Source organism: Cherax quadricarinatus, chromosome 72 (genome assembly GCF_038502225.1).
Source record: "Cherax quadricarinatus isolate ZL_2023a chromosome 72, ASM3850222v1, whole genome shotgun sequence".
Lineage (NCBI taxonomy): Eukaryota > Metazoa > Arthropoda > Malacostraca > Decapoda > Parastacidae > Cherax > Cherax quadricarinatus.
In genome coordinates this window covers 13,447,965-13,471,049 of record NC_091363.1, presented here as the reverse complement: position 1 = coordinate 13,471,049, position 23,085 = coordinate 13,447,965, and the positions used below count along the sequence as shown (strand labels likewise).

The following is a 23,085-nucleotide window of genomic DNA, read 5'->3' as shown; positions in this document are numbered from 1 at the left end:
CCAAGGCAGGGTGGCCCAAAAAGAAAATCAAAAGTTTCTCTTTTTAAATTTAGTAATATATACAGGAGAAGGGGTTACTAGCCCCTTGCTCCCGGCATTTTAGTCGCCTCTTACAACATGCATGGCTTACAGAGGAAGAATTCTGTTCCACTTCCCCATGGAGATAAGAGGAAATAAACAAGAACTATTAAGAAAACAGAAGAAAACCCAGAGGGGTGTGTATATATATATGCTTGTGACCTAAGTGTAAGTAGAATTAGCAAGATGTACACACTCATCTGTATTTTCTTCGATTTTATCTTAATAGTTCTTGTTCTTATTGCTTTTCCTTTTATATCCATGGGGAAGTGGAATAAGAATCTTTCTTCCATAAGCCATGCGTGTTGTAAAAGTCAACTAAAATGCCGGGAACAATGGGCTAGTAACCCCTTTTCCTGAATAGCCTACTAATAAGAAAAAGAAGAAAATCATCAAAGTGGGATGTTTGAATGTGCATGGATGATAAGAGATGATTGTGGATGTTATGAATGAAAAGAAGCTGGATGCCCTGGCTTTAAGTGAAACAAAGCTGAAGGCGGTGGGAGAGTTTCAGTGGGGAGAAATAAATGGGATTAGGTCAGGGGTTTCAAATAGAGTTAGAGCTAAAGGAGGAGTAGCAATTATGTTGAACGATAAGTTATGGTGGGAATATAAATGTATTAATTCTAGGATTATGTGAAGTATAATAAGGGTTGGATGTGAAAAGTGGGTTACAGTAAGCATTTATGCACCTGGAGAAGAGAGGAGAGAGAGAGATGTTGAGTGAGTGTGTAGGGAATTTTGAACCTAGTGTAAGAGTACTTGTGGTTGGGGATTTCTCTTTTATGTGCAGGTTATTTGTGTATAGTTATTCAATTCTAAAGTGGGTAAAAATGTTGTGGAGGTAGTAGTAGGTAAATTTGGGGAGCCTTAATTGAGCTATGTGTAGAAAGAAGTTTGGTAATAAGTAATACATATTTTATGAAAAAGAGGATAAATAAATATACAAGGTATGATATGGCACGTAACGAAAGTAGCTTGATTATACATTGGTGGATAAAAGGTTAATGGGTAGCCTCCAGGATGTACATGTTTATAGAGGGACAACTGATATATTGGATCATTATGTAGTTGTAGCTATAGTTAGAGTAAGAGGTACATAGGAAAATGGCAACAACAAGTAAGAGAGAGGTGAAAGTGTATAAACTAAGGGAAGAAGTTCAGGTGAGATATAAGCAACTATTGGCAGAAAGGTGGGCTAATTCAAGTATGTGTAGTGGGGGGGGGGGGGGGGGGGGGGGGGGGGGGGGTTTGAAGAGGGTTGGAATAGTTTTAAAAATGCAGTATTAGAATGTGGGGCAGAAGTTTGTGGCTATAGGAGGGTGGGTGCAGGGGGAAAGAAGAGTGATTGGTGGAATGATGAAGTAAAAGGTAGCTTATGAGAGGTTTTCACAAAGCAGAAGTGTTATAAGAAGAGCAGAGTATATGGAGAGTAAAAGAAAGGTGAAGAGAGTGCACAAGGAGAGCAGATGATAGAGTGGGAGAGGCTCTGTCAAGAAATTTTTATGAAAATAAGAAAAAATTTTGGAGTGAGATAAGCAAGCTACGAAAGCCTACTGAACAAATGGATTTGTCAGTTAAAAACAAAGTAGGGGAGCTGGAGGTATTGGGTAGATGGCGGCAATATTTTGAGGAACTTTTAAATGTCGACAAAGAAAGGGAGGCGGTCATTTCTCACACTGGCCAGAGAGGTATAACATCTTTTAGGAGTGAAGAGCAGGATGTGAATGTTGGGGAGGTGCATGAGGCATTATGTAGAATGAAAGAGGGTAAAGCAGCAGGAAGTGATGGGATCGTGACAAATGTTAAAAGCAGCGGGGATATAGTGTTCGAGTGGTTGGTATTTTTGTTTAATAAATGTATGGAAGAGGGGAAGGTACCTAGGGATTGGCAGAGAACATGTCTAGTTCCTTTATATAAATGGAAAGGGGACAAAAGAGATTGTAAACATCATAGGGCAATAAGTTTACTGAGTACACCAGGAAAAATGTATGGTAGGGTTATTATTGAAAGAATTAGAGGTAAGACAGAGTAGGATTGCGGATGAGCAAGGAGGATTTAGAGTGGGTACGGGGTGTGTAGATCAAGTGTTTACATTCAAGCATATATGTGAACAGTATTTAGATAAAGGTAGGGAAGTTTTCATTGCATTTATGGATTTAGAAAAGGCATATGACAGAGTGGATAGGGAAGCAATGTGGCAGATGTTGCAAGTATATGGAATAGGTAGTAAGTTATTAAATGCTGTAAAGAGTTTTTATGATAGTGAGGCTCAGGTTAGACTGTGTAAAAGAGTGGATAGGGAAGCAATGTGGCAGATGTTGCAAGTATATGAAATAGGTAGTAAGTTATTAAATGCTGTAAAGAGTTTTTATGATAGTGAGGCTCAGGTTAGAGTGTGTAAAAGAGAGGGAGACTACTCCCCAGTAAAAGTAGGCCTTAGACAGGGATGTGTAATGTCACCATGGTTGTTTAATATATTTATAGATGGGGTTGTAAATGCTAGGGTGTTTGGAAGAGGGGTGGGATTAATTTATGGGGAATCAAATACAAAATGGGAGTTGACACAGTTACTTTTTGCTGATGATACTGTGCTTGTACATGTATGTGTAGTGTGACCTAAGTGTAAGTAGAAGTAGCAAGACATACCTGAAATCTTGCATGTTCATGAGACAGAAAAAAGGACACCAGCAATCCTACTATCATGTAAAACAATTACAGGCTTTCATTTTACACTCACTTGGCAGGAGAGTAGTACCTCCCTGGGCAGTTGCTGTCCAGCAACCTACTACCTAGGAATATTCTATATGGAGTTTATTATATTATTTCAGGTCACTTTTTTTTATTGTATCTTTATATATGCTTCTAAACTGTTGTATCTGGGCACCTCTGCAAAAACAGAGATTATGTATGAGTGAGGTGAAAGTGTTGAGTGATGAAAGTATTTTCATTTTGGGTCACCCTGCCTAGGTGGGAGACAGCCAACTTGTTGAAATTTTTTTTTTTTATATATATATATATATATATATATATATATATATATATATATATATATATATATATATATATATATATATATATATATATATATATATATATATATATATATATATATATATATATATATATATATATATATATATATATATATATATATATATATATATATATATATATATATATATATATATATATATATATATATATATATATATATATATATATATATAATATATATATATATATATATATATATATATATATATATATATATATATATATATATATATATATATATATATATATATATATATATATATATATATATATATATATATATATATATATATATATATATATATATATATATATATATATATATATATATATATATATATATATATATATATATATATATATATATATATATATATATATATATATATATATATATATATATATATATATATATACTTGTTGAAATTTTTTTTTTTTATATATATACATACATTCAGGTAGTAGGTTGGTAGAGAGCAACCACCCAGGGAGGTACTACCGTCCTGCCAAGTGAGTGTAAGACGAAAGCCTGTAATTGTTTTACATGATGGTAGGATTGCTGGTGTGTCTCATAAATATGCAAGATTACAGGTACGTCTTGCTACTTCTACTTGCACTTAGGTTACACTACATGTACAAGCATATATATACACACCCCTCTGGGTTTTCTATTTTCTTTCTAGTTCTTGTTCTTTTTTATTTCCTCATACCTCCATGGAGAAGTGGAACAGAATTCTTCCTCTGTAAGCCATGCGTGTTGTAAGAGGCGACTAAAATGCCGGGAGCAAGGGGCTAGTAACCCCATTTCCTGTATAAATTACTGAATTTAAAAACAGAAACTTTCGTTCTTCTTTTTGGGCCACCCTGTCTTGGTGGGATATGGCTGGTTTGTTAAAAAAAAAAATATCTGGGTAGTAGGTTGGTAGACAGCAACTGCCCAGGGAGGTACTACCATCCTGCCAAATGAGTGTAAAACAAAAGCCTGTAATTTCTTTGCATGATGGTAGGATTGCTGGTATCTTTTTTTCTGTCTCATAAACATGCAGGATTTCAGGTACGTCTTGTTACTTCTACATATTTACACTAATGTCACACTACACATACATGTACAAGCTTATATATACACACCCCTCTGGGTTTTCTTTTATTTTCTTACTAGTTCTTATTGATTTCCTCTTATCTCCATGGGGAAGTGGAACAGAATTCTTCCTCCGTAAGCCATGCGTGTTGTAAGAGGCTACTAAAATGCCGGAAGCAAGGCGCTAGTAACCCCTTCTCCTGTATAGATTACTAAATTTAAAGAGAGAAACTTTTGTTTTTCTTTTTGGGCCACCCTGCCTTGGTGGGATACGGCTGGTTTGTTAAAAAAAAAAATATAGTGTGAACAGTAATTAGGTAAGGGTAAAGAGGTTTTTGTGGCACTTATGGATTTGGAAAAGGCTGGATAGAGGGCAATGTGGCAGATGTTGCAAATGTATGGAATAGCAGGTAGGTTATTGAAACACTACACACACACACAGGTTATTGAAAGCAGTGAAAAGTTTTTACATGGATAGTGAGGCTCAGGTTAGAGTATGTATGAGAGAGGGAGATTATTTCCCAGTAAAAATAGGCCTTGGACAAGGATGTGTTATGTCACCATGGTTGTTCAATATATTTATAGATGGGGTTGTAAGAGAAGTGAATGCTTGGGTGCTGGAAAGTGGGAGTTGTCACAGTTGCTCTTTGCTGATGACACTGTGCTCTTGGGAGATTCTGAAGAGAAGTTGCAGAGGTTTGTGAATGAGTTTGGTAGGGTATGTAAAAGAAAGCTTAAAGTGAAAAGAGGAAAAAGTAAGGTGATGAGGATAACAAAAAAATTAGGTAATGAAAGACTGGATATCAGGTTAGAGGGAGAGAGTATGGAGGAGGTGAATGTATTCAGATATTTAGGAGTGGATGCATCAGCAGATGGGTCTATGAAAGATGAGGCAAATCATAGACTTGACAAGGGGAAAAAAGGTGAGTGGTGCACTGAGTAGTCTGTGGAGACAAAGAACTTTGTCCATGGAAGCAAAGAGGGAAATGTATGAGAGTACAGTTATACCAACACTCTTATATGGATGGTGAATGTTGCAACAAGGAGAAGGCTGGAGGCAGTGGAGATGTCGTGTCTGGGGCAATGTGTGGTGTGAATATAATGCAGAGAATTCGTAGTTTGGAAATTAGGAGAAGGTGCGGGATTACCAAAGCTATTATCCAGAGGGCTGAGGAGGGATTGTTGAGGTGGTTCAGACATGTAGAAAGGATGAAACAAACTAGAATGACTTCGAGAGTGTATAAATCTGTAGTGGAGGGAAGGCAGGGTAGAGGTCGGCCTAGGGAAGGGGTAAAGGAGGTTTTGTGTGCGAGGGGCTTAGACTTTTAGCAAGCATGTGTGAGCGTGTTAGATAGGAACAAATGGCTTTTAGCATTTGACATGCTGTTCGAGTGTGAGCAGGGTAATATTTATGAAGGTATTCAGGGAAACTGGCAGGCCAGGCTTGAGTCCTGAAGATGGGAAGTACAGTGCCCGCACTCTGAAGGAAGGGGTGTTGATATTGCAGTTATATAACTGTAGTGTAAGTACACCTCTGGCAAAACAGTGATGGAGTGAATGATGGTGATTTTTTTTTTCTCCCACCCTATCTTGGTGGGAAACGACCAATGTGTGAAAAAAAATTTATATGTATGCGCATGCAATGTTGCAAGAGTTGCAACAGGTAGAGTGAGGGGAAGTTGTCTCACATTGACCTTTTCTGCCTTAGAAAAATTTCTAAAGGAATCAGGTTTGCCTGTTAAGTACCACTGTCTTAAAATTGTATAAAAATATTGCACAAGTGACCAGCTGAAATACCAACATCATGTGTGAGAGTGAGAGAGAACAGGTAAAGGGGCTGAAAAAAAAGCTCTGAAGCCTTGGTCAACATGCTTAAAATAAAATACAGCCAATACAAATAGGCTGATACATATACAAAAACTTTAGGTACATTTTGTTCATAATAAAATTGATGCAATACATGTATCTGTATATAAAATATATAGTGTGGCATAATTACACACTACTGAAAGTTATGAAATAAGCTAAAACACTTAAAACTGAGTCCCAGTAAGATTTCTAATTTATAGTTAAGGCAGCCCAAAGATGGGTCAAAATGTACTTGATCTAGCTTTCCTAAATAAGTCATCTAAAAAAATACGTAGTATATAACAAGCTTGTCCAATTCTTGCAGAAATAAAATCACACATGATGTCTTGAGATTCGTGCCATTTAAGTAACCTAATGCTTTTTTTCTCAACTTTAAAGAGAATTGGAAGAAGAAGCATTCCATATTTTATCAGTGTTCTTATAAATGGTCCAGAAAAGTTTTTCTTTTCCAAAGTCCCTAGTATCATTCACACCCATCTTATAAAATAATTGACACACTGGACAGTCTTACTTACATAACTTCTGAAATACAATTGGTAATTTTCATCTGAAAATTAGCAGGCAGAAAGACAAAGTATGATGCTGAAAGAGCTGTGTAAAAATAAAAATATAAAACATGACTAAATGACCACTTTAAAAGCACACATCTTTATGTATAAAATAAACTTAGGAATGATTGAAGACAAGTGAGCAAAATAGGTCATGGTGAGTGAATACAAAACAATGAAAGAATAAAAGTAATGATATATGATGCTTTACAACAGCACATTTCACTGGCTGAGGATGATAATATACAGTATTGCCTTTGGCTTGAAAGAAAGTAAGCAGGGGAAGCACAGTATTACTGTTCAGTGGTAAATGGACTCCTACCACTGACAAAACCAAAGTTTCCTTTAAATGTCCTAACATCTAAAGGAACATATATTAAAGAATATGTACATTCTGGAATCATCAGTATTATAATGAACTGGGATTATGCTGCTATTTTCCTCACAGGAAAGCAGTAACAAACTGAGTTACTCTGCATTGAACAGCCATCTCAGGCAACTGATAGAATTTTAGATAGACAAGGTAATACTGGAAGTATGGGGAAGAGATCATGACAGATGTCATACTGGAGTCTGGTTACGTGGAGACATGGGAGTGTGGCGCCCTTGATAAAACTGAAGCAATCTCTCAACTGTGATGGCCACGCGCACTGTCCCCCTCTCTTCCAGAATGTCATGAGCAGTGCAGGTGTATTCCTGTGGATAATGTAATATGTCACAATCATATTTTTTTTGCAACTAGGAAAAAATAGCATAATCATGTTTGAGAATAACTGTATCAAGTAAATTATGTAATGCATCAGAAATTAAAATAAAATCAAACATATAATCTTCTCCTGAGCAAAGGAACCCTCCCACCCAACTACTGATACTATAAACAAACCTGTCAAGCTTACCCTACTGTAGGAATTAATCCTGAAAACATCCCAGCAGCCCACACCGACATTACTATCTACTTGATCAATAATTACCCAAACTTCTCCTTGACTCCTAACATATCCTCTGAAATGGCATCAAATGAATCTTCTGTGCTAGTAGCACAAGAAAGCTGAGCATGTATTGTATCTGCCTATTTCAATACTTTTAAATAATTTTAAGAGCATGTTTGATAGGAGTGAATGGAGACAAATGGTTTTTAATACTTGACATGCTGTTGGAGTGTGAGCAAAGTAACATTTATGAAGGGGTTCAGGGAAACCGGCAGGCCGGACTTGAGTCCTGGAGATGGGAAGTACAGTGCCTGCACTCTGAAGGAGGGGTGTTAATGTTGCAGTTTAAAAACTGTAGTGTAAAGCACCCTTCTGGCAAGACAGTGATGGAGTGAATGATGGTGAAAGTTTTTCTTTTTTGGGCCACCCTGCCTTGGTGGGAATCGGCCAATGTGATAATAAAAAATAAAATAACCTTTCTAAACTGTCTCAGAGCCAGAATAGCACCATACACACATTCTCTCTCTCACCACATATCATCATAAAAATAAAAGTGGGTTTAGGCATTTAAAGAGGATAGAGCAGATCAGTGACCAAGAGGGTGTATGAATCTTAGGTAGGTTAGGGATCATCCCAATAAGGGTTGGAAGAAGGTGGTACAGAGAAAGTTTAGACTGGAAGGGGCTTGAGCATCCAACAAGCTTGTGTGAGCATGTTAGTTTGGAGTGAATGGAGACAAGTAGTTTTTATGGACTAATGTGCTGTTGTAACGTGAGCAAGAAAGCATTTATGAGAAGCATAAGGAAAACCAGTTAGCTGGACTTCTGGAGGTGGGAAGTACGGTGCCTGCACTCTGAAGGAGGGATGGGAATGTTGTAGTTCAGAGGATTATTTGAATTGTGACATATAAATACTTCTAGAAAGACAGCTATTGAATGAATGATGGTGAATGTGTTTCCTTTGTTTGGGTGTAATGAAATATTAAAAAGACACGTTTTCATTACCCAGTTGCATCAAAAGAACTCGCCATGCCTACGAGGAACTATCAGAGTTTTCCTAGACTGCCAAAAAAGAAAAAGAAAAAAAAAAAAAGCAGCAGCTTACCTAATCACCTACTTGAAGTTGTCTCCATGGAAGTACTCTCTTTAGGAGGCTATACACTGATCTCAGAGCCTCTGCCACTTCTCAAAACATTTCCAGAACTCTTCTTTCCTAACTGCATTCAGCACAGCTTGAATTTCTTTCATGCTTAAAATGCTGCCCCTTGAGTGCCATTTTCATTTTTGGGAAGTGAAAAAAGTCACAGGGAGCTGAAGTAGGGAAGGTGTGAGAGGACCAACATGTTGTTAGTGGCCTGAAAACAATGGTCACTCTGTTCTTGAGTCAGCAAGTGGGAGACAAATTTCACAGCTATTTGCCTCACACTCAAATTTTCAGTCAAAATGCTTTAATATGACCCATAAGAAATTCCCACAATACTTGCAGTGTCCTGGATACTTTGATGATGATCTTCACAAATAACCGCCCTCACTTTTTCAGTGTTGGCATCTGTTTTTGACATTGATGGAAGACCAGTGTTCATCATCCTCAACTGATATTCATCCTGCTTTGAAGCAAGACCCATTGCTTCGTTGCTAAAATGCTTGCTGAATCATTTTGCGAGTATCACTAGCCAATGTACCCAACTTGAAACGATTTCACACACACGTGTGCTGTTCTTTCTTTTAAAGATTCCATTCTAATACACAAAAAATCCCAATAATGCACTGACAACACAACAAAAAATGCCCATCTAACCTCAATAGAGTAACCAACCATGCTACTTTACAGAGTGTACTGCACAGTGTGGTCTATGCTGCTGCCATATTTCACCCAGGAAGCATGTAAAATTTCAAGTACAACAACTTTTTGATAGCACCTTGTAATACTAAAAGAACATATAGTAAAGATAAATGTATTTGATGAAGCCAAACCAAAGAAAAAATATTAAAACAAAAATGTGGAAGACAGCATCTACTTTTTTAAGGATTTGTAAAGCCACCACAGCTATGTTACATTAAGGCATCAGCAGCTGGGCTCTCAACATGTCAATATTATAAAACAAAAGCCCTTTCCTGACCACACCCAACTCTCTCTCTACCTCACCAAAGCCACAACAATGACAGTGAGGAGAGAAGTGATGGTATAGTGAATTAGAGAATCAGCACGGAACTACAGTGCACTTGATTTGCATTCCCTGGAATGCAGGCAAGAGAATTACATGATAATATACACTTGGAAAATCCTGGAGGGATTAGTACCAAACTTGCACACGAAAATCACTCCCTATGAAAGCAAAATATTCAGGAGGAGATGCAACATTCCCCCAATGAAAAGCAGGGGCACCACGAATACACATAGACACAACACAATAAGTGTCTGGGGCCCATGGCTGTTCAACTGTCTCCCAGCATACATATGAGGGAATACCAATAGACCCCTGGCTGTCTAGAAGGCACTGGACAGGCACCTAAAGTCAGTACCTCACCAGCCAGGCTGTGATTCATACGTCACTTTACATGCGGCCAGCAGTAACAGCCTGGTTGATCAGATCCTGATCCACCATGAGGCCTGGTCTCAGACTGAGCTGTGGAGGCATTGACCCCTGAAACCCTCTCCAGGTAAACCACATTTACCTCCATGATGTTACTGTGGTTGACTACTGTCATCTCAACCTGACTAAAGACATAATAATAATGGTGGGACAGTGAACTAGAGCATGAGCACACCACCACAGTCAGCTCAATGCTCTTGGCCCAGCAAACAGATTGAGAAAATCACAACCCAGTTGATCAGGCACATAAAGGGGTCACATAAAATTTGTTATAGGATTGCATGCAGTTGGTGACCTCTAATCTTATATACATCCTGCACTAAGCATGTAGAGAGAATGGAGCAAAACAGAATAACTTCAAGAGTGTATCAGTCTGTAGTGGAAGGAAGGCGGGGTAGGGGTCGGCCTAGGAAGGGTTGGAGGGAGGGGGTAAAGGAGGTTTTGTGTGCGAGAGGCTTGGACTTCCAGCAGGCATGCGTGAGCGTGTTTGATAGGAGTGAATGGAGACAAATGGTTTTTAATACTTGACGTGCTGTTGGAGTGTGAGCAAAGTAACATTTATGAAGGGATTCAGGGAAACCGGCAGGCCGGACTTGAGTCCTGGAGATGGGAAGTACAGTGCCTGCACTCTGAAGGAGGGGTGTTAATGTTGCAGTTTAAAAACTGTAGTGTAAAGCACCCTTCTGGCAAGACAGTGATGGAGTGAATGATGGTGAAAGTTTTTCTTTTTCGGGCCACCCTGCCTTGGTGGGAATCGGCCAGTGTGATAATAAAAAAAAAAAAAAAAAAAATACTAAGCATATCTACCACCTTCTGTGATAAATGAGCAAACACCACAAATATATATACACACACACACAGAAGACCTTTCACAGTACAGACTCAGGGGACATAGGCTGCTGACCTCATTCAGAGAGAAGGACCTACCATGTCACCAGGGGCTCACATCAAATGAATAACCTCTGCAGTTAATGCTCCCCTGGCAAATCAGAGAATGGCCTACAGGAATCTCAACACAGTCATTCCAGGTACTCTATATAAACATATATTAGGCCCACCTTGGAGTACACAGCACCGGTACAGAACCCAAACCTAAGGAATCAGGGTAAGAAACTGGAGAAAGTGCAGAAGTACACAATGAGACTAGTTCCAGAACTAAGGGGTATGAGCCGCAAAGAAAGGCTAAAGGAATTTAATCTAACAACCCTGGAGGACAGAAGGACCAGATGAGAAATAATAACAACATACAAGATACTCAAGAGGAATTGACAGGGCAGAAATGGACAGGCTGTTTGAGAAATAGGAACTCAGGGACACAGCTGGAAGCTAAAGATGCAGATGAGTCACAGGGATGTCAGGAAGTACTTCAGTCTTAAGGTGGTCGGGAAACAGAATGACCTCAATGAAGAGATTGTGGAAGCAGATTTCATACATAATTTTAAGAATAGGTATGACACAGAAAGTGGCAAATTAAGTGGCAGGGCTAGAAGCCAAGACCACACAAATACATATAGTTGGGCACATGCATGCAATCACACACAACCATACTCTGTGTGTATTATAATTATCTGATATATGGTACAAATTAAATTATACAAAAAATACATAAAATTTTTTTATTATGTCACAAAGTCCATTATTGATTTTAAACACAGCTGGTTACAAAACTTCTTAAATCCTTTAAAAGATGCTAGTTAATTTATTTTTTTTTTTATCTCTGCAGATCTTACAATGTTAGAAAGATACAAGTCTAACTATCAGAATATCACTGGGTTCAAGACAAAATGTAACTCTGATAATATATGGAAGTAAATCCTCCTCAAATTGCATCATAAAGAGGAAATTTGACACCACCACTTCTCTATGGAAATAATTACACAGAATAAGGTACTGCAGATATATTTTGCAGACAAACCATCTGATATACAATTAAGGCGTGTAAGATGTAGCTTTCAATTATCCTGAACCAATTAGCAACATTCTATAAGCTACATCCATGTTAGTGTATGTGTGAATTTGTCATACAAATTAAATGTTCTTCAAGAAACAACATTCAATATTATGACTTCTCCAAAATAAAATTTAAATTTTAAATTCAGAATAAGCTCTAAAACTCAAAATATTCTGAATTACTGATAATTTTGAATATTAATTTCAGGTTTTGTTAAATTCCAGCAGTTTTTCTAAATAAGAGAGAGAATGCTGCCAGAAATTTTGGATGTAAAGCAATCTCCGAAATTTAATTTTTTTCCCCCCAGGATTAAACCAAAAATTTACCAATCAAAAATTTAGATTCTGGAAAAGGAGATTTTTCTTTCAAAATAAGATATTTTTTCTAAAATTACTTAATATTTTTTTCATCTGAATAAGAGAGGCACTGAATATGATTTTTAAAATTTTGATACACCCATGCACATAATCCAAATAAAAGGAATATCATGGTGCTATATCATATAAAGACAACTTTACTGGTTAAGCCATGTGAGACTTTGTAAAATACCAATATACAAACTAATTGAGCCAATAATGACTAGTCTTTTGGGAGCCAAATTTTAATGCCATTCACTGCTCATGGTAATGTAGTTCACTGCCTTTAAATGATAAAAGCTTAACAAATTTACTTACGAAATTCTACAATGATGCAAGATAAATAAAAATTATCCTATTTTGATGATAAAATATATAAAATAATAATTTTCAGTTTCCACGGACAATGACAATGGAATCTGATTTAAGTACACTTAGATTCATAAATGATCTAGTAATATTTGAAGCTAGAACTTAAAGTATATGTGAAGTGTGCTATAAAAAGAAATACTCAAAACTAACTTGTATAGTGTGTGTGACAGACAAATCAATATTTGACTTGATTTCTAAAGCACCTTTTTGGATTTTTTTTTTTTATCTTGGGACTAGAAGTTGTCAAAACTTGACAAAAACGTTCACATCTTCATGTAACTAAATTTTTTAAATATCACAGAATATATTTTATATTCTTAGCTGCATATACTAAAAGTTGAGACATTGCAGATGTATTAGGTAGTGGTTACACTCTTATAATAATACAAACATGTAAACTTCTCTCGCATACGTTATGGAAAATTTCTACCACACAGAAATTAAACATGGTGATCATACAAAGCACTGCCAAGAATAATAAGACTGACCTCAACATCTCAACTAGGGTCAAAAATATCTTAAAACAACATTTATGAATGTAAAAAATAATATTCAATATATTTTTAACAATCCTAAATAGCTTTAAGGCATTTTTACCCTAGTTAAGATACATCACTCATCCCTTACTATCAAAAATGTCTCAAGTTTCACCAATAATTACATAGAATGAATATTAATTAGCATATAGTGGTTTTCAAAGGCTTTGGTTTAAGTTAGAGTACTGAAATCATATACTGGTGCTTGATAACACTTATGACAATTACTTAAGCATACAGTTTATAGCGGCACACTTTATTACTTAAAACAGTTAAGCAATGACAAGTTCTACAATGTGAACATTGCAACAGAACTGAAGTCATAAACATATAATGCACAACATAAGCCAGCAACCAAAGCCTTTGTATTGAAATAAACTAGAACAAAGCAGCCAGTTTTTCTTAACGACCACAATGCTGCACAAGTGCCATCTTATGTGGCAATAAAAATACAGAACATAAAAATCATACACATTATATTACCCCTGCAAAATAATTTTGGATATCAATGATTAACAAATAAAAGCAAAATTATTAGTTTCATATACGGAACCAAGAGATTAAGCCAAAAATTTTAGGCTTGCCTGGAAGCAATCCTATTGTCAAAATATATACATATATATTTTTTAATAATACCAAAACAGAAATTTAAATTTTATGTCATATGTTATGTATTGTAAGATACAAACTGGAAATATAGCAAGTTGAAGCTGATAATGCATATAAAATGTATATTTTAAAATTATGCAGAATTATTGAGGAGTAAACCTTACCAAGACAAGAGTTCACTTTCCATATTAATTAATATACACAATTTTAGCCAAAAACAACTGTGAAAATATTGCAAACTTGAATAATGTAATAAAATGTAAAGGTGACAATGTGTTTAATATGTAGGTGCTCTGTACTCTCACTGGTAAACCCACAAGGTATTCTGCACTCCTAATTTTATCAACTATTTTTCTCCAGTCAACTGTAAAATCCTTGCTCACTTACCCTTCAAAGGGGTCCACAACATAAAAAAAATATATAAATCTAAATAATAAATATGAAATATAACACAATATATCTTAAAAAATTAATGGAATGCATGAAAGAAAACATTTGATTAAATAAATAGTACATATTAACCCAAGGCTGGGTGACATCCAGCCTCGATGAATAGCCCAACACATGATTGCTTGTTAACCTTGGCTACACTTCAGTTGCTGTGTATTATGCACTTACTATAACAAAAGGTAATTAAAAATTATTTCCCACTTACCTAATGTGCTGTCTTCTTACAATGAGCAATTATTTTTTTCTGTTTTCACCCTGAATGCTTTTTGAAAGTCAAAACTAAGAATATAAACAACCAAAAATTTTAAGCACTCATTTTAAATGTGCAATATTCAGAATGATATCAAAATTAAACTCATTTAATGATGGAAATCAAAGTAACTTTCAATTATATTGATGTCTGTAGCCATCATCTTCAATTATTTCCAAGAAAGTAAAAGAGTTCATATCTTGCCATTTACAGAAGAAATTTTTGGGGGACATCCAGTTCCAAAATGTGAAGCAATAGAATATAAAAGAGAAACTCATACTACTATCAAAAACAATATTTTAGAGAAATCCAAAGCAGGGTGACCAAAAAATAAGGAAACTCTTTCAATGTCCCTCAATCACAATCACTGTCTTGCCAGAAACATGCTGATATCACAGTTCAGATGACTGAAGTGCATCATCCCCATCCCTCCTTCACAGTACAGGTACTGTACTTTCCAACTCCAGGACTCAAATCTAGCTAAATGGTTTCCCCGAATCCCTCCTCCACAAATTTTACTTTGCTCACACTCCAACAGCACAAATCATACAACCCACTTGCTCCTATCCAATGCACTCTTAAAAGCTGTTGGATATCCAAGTCCCTAGTAATCAAAACCCTCCTTTACCCTCTTCCCTTAAACCTTTCCTGGGACGACCCCTACCAATCCTTTTCTTCACCCATCATAGTCATCATATTTTGCTCCATCTACTCTCTATGTCCAAATCACCTCAAGAACCCACTTCATCCCTCTAAATAATACTTTTGGTAACCTCACCTAATCTTCAAGCTCTAAATTCTCTGCATAATATTCACACTACACACCGCCCTCAAACATGACAACTCCAATGCCTCCAGCCTCCTCCTCGCTGCAATGTTAAAAACCCATGCTTCACACCCAAATGAGTGTTGGTACCACACTATAGTCTGGGTGCATTCCATTTTTGGCTGAATGAATAAAGTTCTGTCTCCACAGATGTCTCAATGCACCACCCACTTTTTGCCCCCCATCCTTATCAATTCTATGGTTAATTAATATCTTTCACTGACCCATTTACCAGTAAGTCTACACACAAACATCCTAACACAGTTACTTCCTTCATACTCCCTCTAAACTGATATCTAACACACAAGTCAATACATTATATGTCATACAATGTTATTAACCCCTTTACTGTCACAAGACTCAAAATGAAATGTGCTCAGTATTGGCATTTTTCAACAACAACAAAAAAAAAACTTCAGAAATGGTACAGAATCTTTTTCTGAAGGTAATGTCTCCAAAAAATACAAAATTTAGTTGAAAACTTACGAAATTATGCAGGCACAAAGTTAACAGTCTGGGTGAAATTTACACATCAGAAATTTTGCCCACTTTGAGTCCAATATTAAGCTAATTCCACTGTTCAATATGATCACAAAAGTCCAAAATAAACACTAGGCATTCCAAGCAACATTTCCTCTATTCATTAATCATGTTCTCAGGCCTCTTCTATATTACACTTGCTCTCCATTTTCAATTCGACACACAAAAAATCAATGCTTTACCCTATTTTTCAAATAATAAAATATAACCAGAAATGATTGGTCATGGGTTGAAGTGTCTCAATAATTGAATCAGTCTCAGCAAAACCCCATAAAACAGACTTGGGGGGGCGTAGGGGTTGGCCATACCTATTCTCTGAAAAGTTGTCAAAAATCAAATATTACTACTAATTTGAGCCCAATTTCAAGATATTTCTGGTCCTGAAACCAACCAAAATCATCTTTATTTCAGTAGTATATATTTCATTATATCAAATGATACCAAGAAACAGCCAATAAAACCATAAAAACCTTCCTAGAAAACACACCCAAATTCACTATTTTTTAGCCAAACACAAGGTCAGAGATTTGCTTTTCCCACCATGCACTGTATGAGGCAGAATTTTTTATACAGTGCACACTCATTGCATAGACCCATTCTCTCATATCTAGACCAAAATTTACTGGTTACAGCTTATCTGAGTGAGCTGAGCCCATGAAATAAAACTATGTGGGGGACCCTGGCCTCAATGACATAGCTCTATGTGACAGCCACTGAAAGGGTTAATGTATGTCACAATCAAGGGCATATTGCAAGATGCACAGAGGAGAGCAAGATTCCCTGGAACCAGGTGTTCACAGTTGAGGTGGGTATGCCCTATTCTCAAATGGCAGAGAATCCTCTCATAGTGATAATTTCTGAGGAAAGAGGAGCAGCACAAACCCAATTCTTCCTAAACCCTGTACAGTATGCTGCTCATTTGTAGTGCCCATCAGAAGCACCACTTTCTCATCACATAACCATATACTTGGTAGAGAAAGTCACTGAGTTAAAGCAGGTTTTATCTCAGCATCTGCCCATTTATTATCTGGGACCCTGAAGTGCCCTAAACACCAAGAGAATTAAATGTATTTGTGCCAGGAATTTACATAAACGATCACCCAATCCTAATATTTCCAGGTCATAAGATATTCCAAAGCCTACTATGTCTGAATCAGAAAAGCACTATGGGGGTCAGCAGTACATGCTGGGGTCTTTCAATTACAATGTGTTATTATCACATAAAATACGGTACCAGCATGCTACTGCTGTTGTATCTATTTCAAATAAAAAAAAAAAAAAAAGGATGCTGGGATACCATTACAGGTGTAGCTGATGCCAGTAACATAACAATTCTTGAGTCCATAAATCCCCATAATTACTCAGTCTTCATGTCCAGGCTGTACTCATGCTTGCTAATGTTGCTTCTATCCAGCTCAGAAAACAAAACATCAGTCACTTCTGTTCTCTTTGAAAAAAGATCTATATTTCCCGAGACATGTGGGGCCCAACAGAAGACGAATGGTACAGGGATAATGATACTTCACTAACTGGTAACAGGGAGAGGGTGGAGCTTGGACAATGACAGTAATATATCCTTGGTGATAAAAAGTGCATTATCACCACAGAAGGCAATACATGTACAGTGGACCCCCGGTTAACGATATTTTTTCACTCCAGAAGTATGTTCAGGTGCCAGTACTGACCGAATTTGTTCCCATAAGAAATATTGTGAAGTAGATTAGTCCATTTCAGACCCCCAAACATACACGTACAAACGCACTTACATAATTGGTCGCATTTGGAGGTAATCGTTATGCGGGGGTCCACTGTACTGTCTTCTTTGGGAAACAACTGCAAGAGAACTGTCAAAGAAACTACAAGGCTTATATGCACAAAAACAGATCAAAATTTTGGAAATGAGGGGAAAAAAAAGAGTAAGGAAACTAAAGTAGAGAATATCATCAGATATACAAAAAGTTTTATGTAACATGCATCACCTATGAAATGCATCGTGTTGATTATTTTCCTACTGTAAAAGAAAAATTCTATAGAGTATGATCCCATGTAAATAAATACTAATATTGTTCAGCATGTGATAGGCAGAGACTTTCCCCACATGTAAAATTGCCTCTAGTTTATCTACTCAAAATGCTTTTCATCATTGAAGACTTTTCCATATAAAGAATAAGCACAACAAACATATCTTTATAACACTAATATATCTTCTCGGAAAAATAATTATTATCATAATTATATATAGATTAGTGTTTGCGAATATATATAATATATACACACACACACACAATTATCAATTATGCCCAGCCACAAAAGCTCTATATACATATTGAGAAACAAATTATATATCACTAACAAGCCTGGCATTGCAATGCACAAAAGTTGAAACCTAAGCTAATAGTAAAGCATTATATGTACAGTAACAATGTACAGGCTTGAATGGTTGTATCTACATATCACTTAAATGATTTAATATTGCAGCACCCTAATACATGCAATATAATAGCATATTAGAAAATGCCTAAATTTTCATTCAGATAGAGGTTTACCTCGTGTACCTCCATCTATCTTTGCAGTTTGAGTTGTATATACAATGTGTTTATGTTTCTGTGCTATTGTGTAAAGGCTTAGATCTCTACTGGCTAGAAATGTAAAACTCAATATAATGTCTAACTTCAAGAACTAGCATCTCATGATTATCTGATAGATATAACTGGAAGTAAAAAATTGGACTTGAAAATGAGTGGATAGAGGACTTGCAAATGAGTGGATCGAGTTATCAGAGCTTATTTCTTGGGTAGCATTGAAAATTAGGTTGGGCAAATGTTTTGTTAGTGGGATGGATTGTAATGGACCTGCCTAGTATGGGCCAACAGGCCTGCTTCAGTGATCCTCCTTTCTTATGTTCTTATGTAATTTAGGAAGCAAAACTTCAGGATAGGTGTTGATAAGGTGGGACGGTGATGCAGCACCTTACAAACTGAAAATATTGCTACGCATGTAACATGGATCTGATTTATCACGAAAGCATGAATACAGTATATGCATATGTACATATGCACGCACGCGCGTATGCATGTAAGACAAGCCACTGGGAGGGGGATGGAAATTTTTAGCTCAAGATCTTTCACATATCTCCATGTATAATCAGGAGCTATGCAGTGTTGCAAGAGTAGCAACAGATAGACTGAGGGAAAGTTTTCTCAGAGGAAAAGTAGCATGTTGAGGCAGAACAGGCAGTGCCAACACACTACTTTTCCTCTAAGAAAACGTTTCCTCAATCTATCCACTCCTGCAACACTGTATAGCTCCTGATGACACACAGAGAAGCGAAAGATCTTGAGTTGAAGCTTTACACCCCTCCCCCCACAATCCCATGACTTGTTTTGCATTGATAGGATCACCTGTCTGAGATTGGGATTTAGGATATTTGCCGTTTCGAGGGGCATTGAAACTCCTGTATCTGCGTGCCACTGACAAGACAGAGATAGTGTGAATGAGGGTGATATGACATATATATATATATATATGATATGATATAAGTGAGATATGACCGATGTGTTGAAAATAAATAAATATACATGTACAGTAGAGCCCTGCTTTATGGCATTTCGTTATACAGCATTCCACTAATACAGTGATTTCAAATTGTGACCAAAACTTGCTATACGGCGAGTGGTTTTTCTAATACAGCACGCCCCACCCGGTTTGTTTACATTCTCCATGAGCACATCTCTCTATTATGCATGGAAACTTTCCAAAATTTCAAGTGTTTTAAAGTTATTGCATATTTTATATGTACTCTGATAATTATACTTATGTGTACCTGTACCTAAATATGCTTACACACTGTGCTGGGATGCAGGTACACATTAAAATCACCAAGTCTCTCTACTCTTGACACCATATTAATAATACTTTATCTCTTGGGCGTATTAAATGTTGCATATTACATTAATGCAGTGGAACCCTGGTTTTCACACGCTCCAGTTATAGGACAATTTGGTTTTAGAACCATTTCTTGTGTGAAATTTTGCTCTGGATATCGGATCTTGATCCGGAAATCACACGTATCAGATACGTCCACCCACTGGAATGCTGCTTCAGTCTGGCTCTGTCACTGGTTGAGTGAGTATTGTGACTGCGAAATAAGCCACCATGGGCCCAAAGAAAGTTCCTGGTGCCAGTGATAAAGGGCTGAGAGAGAGGAGAAAATGTGCCTTCTTCAGTGATTCTACAATATGTACAATACTAAAGCAGCAGGAGTCGATAAAGGCTATAGAGCCAGCCAGCGATAAAGTGTAGCAAGAAAGTTAAGCAATTAAGCGATAGAAAAATGATGACACGAAACATAACTCCTCCATTGTTGTTTGTGGTACATAGGGCCAGAGAACACCACCACCACTACTACTATAGGGTTTATGCTCTCAGTGGCCCTTATAAACCCAACACCACCACCACACCACATACGTAATGACATATTTTATTCATTCTAGAGTGAATATCAGGTTTCTATATTATTAATATTGTTTATTATGTCATATTAAATCAATTTTGATAGATAAATAAGCCACAGAGTTGATATTAGTGTCGAATTATTTAATTATTATTATAATAAAAAAGAAGCACTAAACTACAAGGGCTATGCATTCTTTAAAAAATAAATTTTTTGTGAATATTTTTGGGTGTTTGCAATGGATTATTTTTATTTACATTATTTGTTATGGAAAATATTGATTCAGTTTTGCACATTTCAGTTTTAGAATGACCTTCTGGAACGGATTAAGTTCGAAAACTGGGGTTCCACTGTATAGACATTTTCATTAATCTATCTAGGATATTTTTTTATAATTATATAGTAATAAACATGCTACATTACATATAAACATGAAAAATACATCCCACAATAGAATAAATTAACATAAATATGAAATGTGGTAGCCAGGTGACTTGTGTGTGTGTGTGTGTGTACTCACCTAGTTGAGGTTGCGGGGGTCAAGTCCGAGCTCCTGGCCCCGCCTCTTCACTGATCGCTACTAGGTCACTCTCCCTGAACCGTGAGCTTTATCATACCTCTGCTTAAAGCTATGGTTGGATCCTGCCTCCACTACATCGCTTCCCAAACTATTCCACTTACTGACTACTCTGTGGCTGAAGAAATACTTCCTAACATCCCTGTGATTCATCTGTGTCTTCAACTTCCAACTGTGTCCCCTTGTTACTGTGTCCAATCTCTGGAACATCCTGTCTTTGTTCACCTTGTCAATTCCTCTCAGTATTTTGTATGTCGTTATCATGTCCCCCCTATCTCTCCTGTCCTCCAGTGTCGTCAGGTTGATTTCCCTTAACCTCTCCTCGTAGGACATACCTCTTAGCTCTGGGACTAGTCTTGTTGCAAACCTTTGCACTTTCTCTAGTTTTTTTACGTGCTTGGCTAGGTGTGGGTTCCAAACTGGTGCCGCATACTCCAATATGGGCCTAACGTACACGGTGTACAGGGTCCTGAACGATTCCTTATTAAGATGTCGGAATGCTGTTCTGAGGTTTGCTAGGCGCCCATATGCTGCAGCAGTTATTTGGTTGATGTGCGCTTCAGGAGATGTGCCTGGTGTTATACTCACCCCAAGATCTTTTTCCTCGAGTGAGGTTTGTAGTCTCTGGCCCCCTAGACTGTACTCCATCTGCGGTCTTCTTTGCCCTTCCCCAATCTTCATGACCTTGCACTTGGTGGGATTGAACTCCAGGAGCCAATTGCTGGACCAGGTCTACAGCCTGTCCAGATCCCTTTGTAGTTCTGCCTGGTTTTCGATCGAGTGAATTCTTCTCATCAACTTCACGTCATCTGCAAACAGGGACACCTCAGAGTCTATTCCTTCCGTCATGTTGTTCACAAATACCAGAAACAACACTGGTCCTAGGACTGACCCCTGTGGGACCCCGCTGGTCACAGGTGCCCACTCTGACACCTCGCCACGTACCATGACTCGCTGCTGTCTTCCTGACAAGTATTCCCTGATCCATTGTAGTGCCTTCCCTGTTATCCCTGCTTGGTCCTCCAGTTTTTGCACCAATCTCTTGTGTGGAACTGTGTCAAACGCCTTCTTGCAGTCCAAGAATATGCAATCCACCCACCCCTCTCTCTCTTGTCTTACTGCTGTCACCATGTCATAGAACTCCAGTAGGTTTGTGACACAGGATTTCCCGTCCCTGAAACCATGTTGGCTGCTGTTGATGAGATCATTCCTTTCTAGGTGTTCCACCACTCTTCTCCTGATAATCTTCTCCATGATTTTGCATACTATACATGTCAGTGACACTGGTCTGTAGTTTAATGCTTCATGTCTGTCTCCTTTTTTAAAGATTGGGACTACATTTGCTGCCTTCCATGCCTCAGGCAATCTCCCTGTTTCGATAGATGTATTGAATATTGTTGTTAGGGGTACACATAGCGCCTCTGCTCCCTCTCTCAATACCCATGGGGAGATGTTATCTGGCCCCATTGCCTTTGAGGTATCTAGCTCACTCAGAAGCCTCTTCACTTCTTCCTCGGTTGTGTGCACTGTGTCCAGCACATGGTGGTGTGCCCCACCTCTCCGTCTTTCTGGAGCCCCTTCTGTCTCCTCTGTGAACACTTCTTTGAATCTCTTGTTGAGTTCCTCACATACTTCACGGTCATTTCTTGTTGTCTCTCCTCCTTCCTTCCTTAGCCTGATTACCTGGTCCTTGACTGTTGTTTTCCTCCTGATGTGGCTGTACAACAGTTTCGGGTCAGATTTGGCTTTCACTGCTATGTCATTTTCATATTGTCTTTGGGCCTCCCTTATCTGTGCATACTCGTTTCTGGCTCTACGACTGCTCTCCTTATTCTCCTGGGTCCTTTGCCTTCTATATTTCTTCCATTCCCTAGCACACTTGGTTTTTGCCTCCCTGCACCTTTGGGTAAACCATGGGCTCATCTTGGCTTTTTCATTATTCCTGTTACCCTTGGGTACAAACCTCTCCTCAGCCTCCTTGCATTTTGTTGCTACATATTCCATCATCTCATT

At 37.5% G+C, this 23,085-nt stretch overlaps 1 protein-coding gene across 3 annotated transcripts in view; it reads right to left on the bottom strand.

Moving 5' to 3' along the window:
- Positions 1–3,556: 3,556 nt before the first annotated feature.
- The window catches only part of Lrch (Leucine-rich-repeats and calponin homology domain protein), a 384,944-nt gene continuing 365,415 nt past the window's right edge, over positions 3,557–23,085 (bottom strand). For 2 of the 3 annotated variants that reach the window (XM_053794995.2, XM_053794998.2), the window contains one exon: positions 3,557–7,326. In XM_053794995.2, the coding sequence (XP_053650970.2) occupies positions 7,192–7,326 (135 nt within the window). In that variant the 3' untranslated portion in view covers positions 3,557–7,191. Of the gene's footprint in view, positions 7,327–10,936; positions 16,358–23,085 lie in introns of those variants that run through there. The other variant, XM_053794997.2, reaches the window with a different exon arrangement.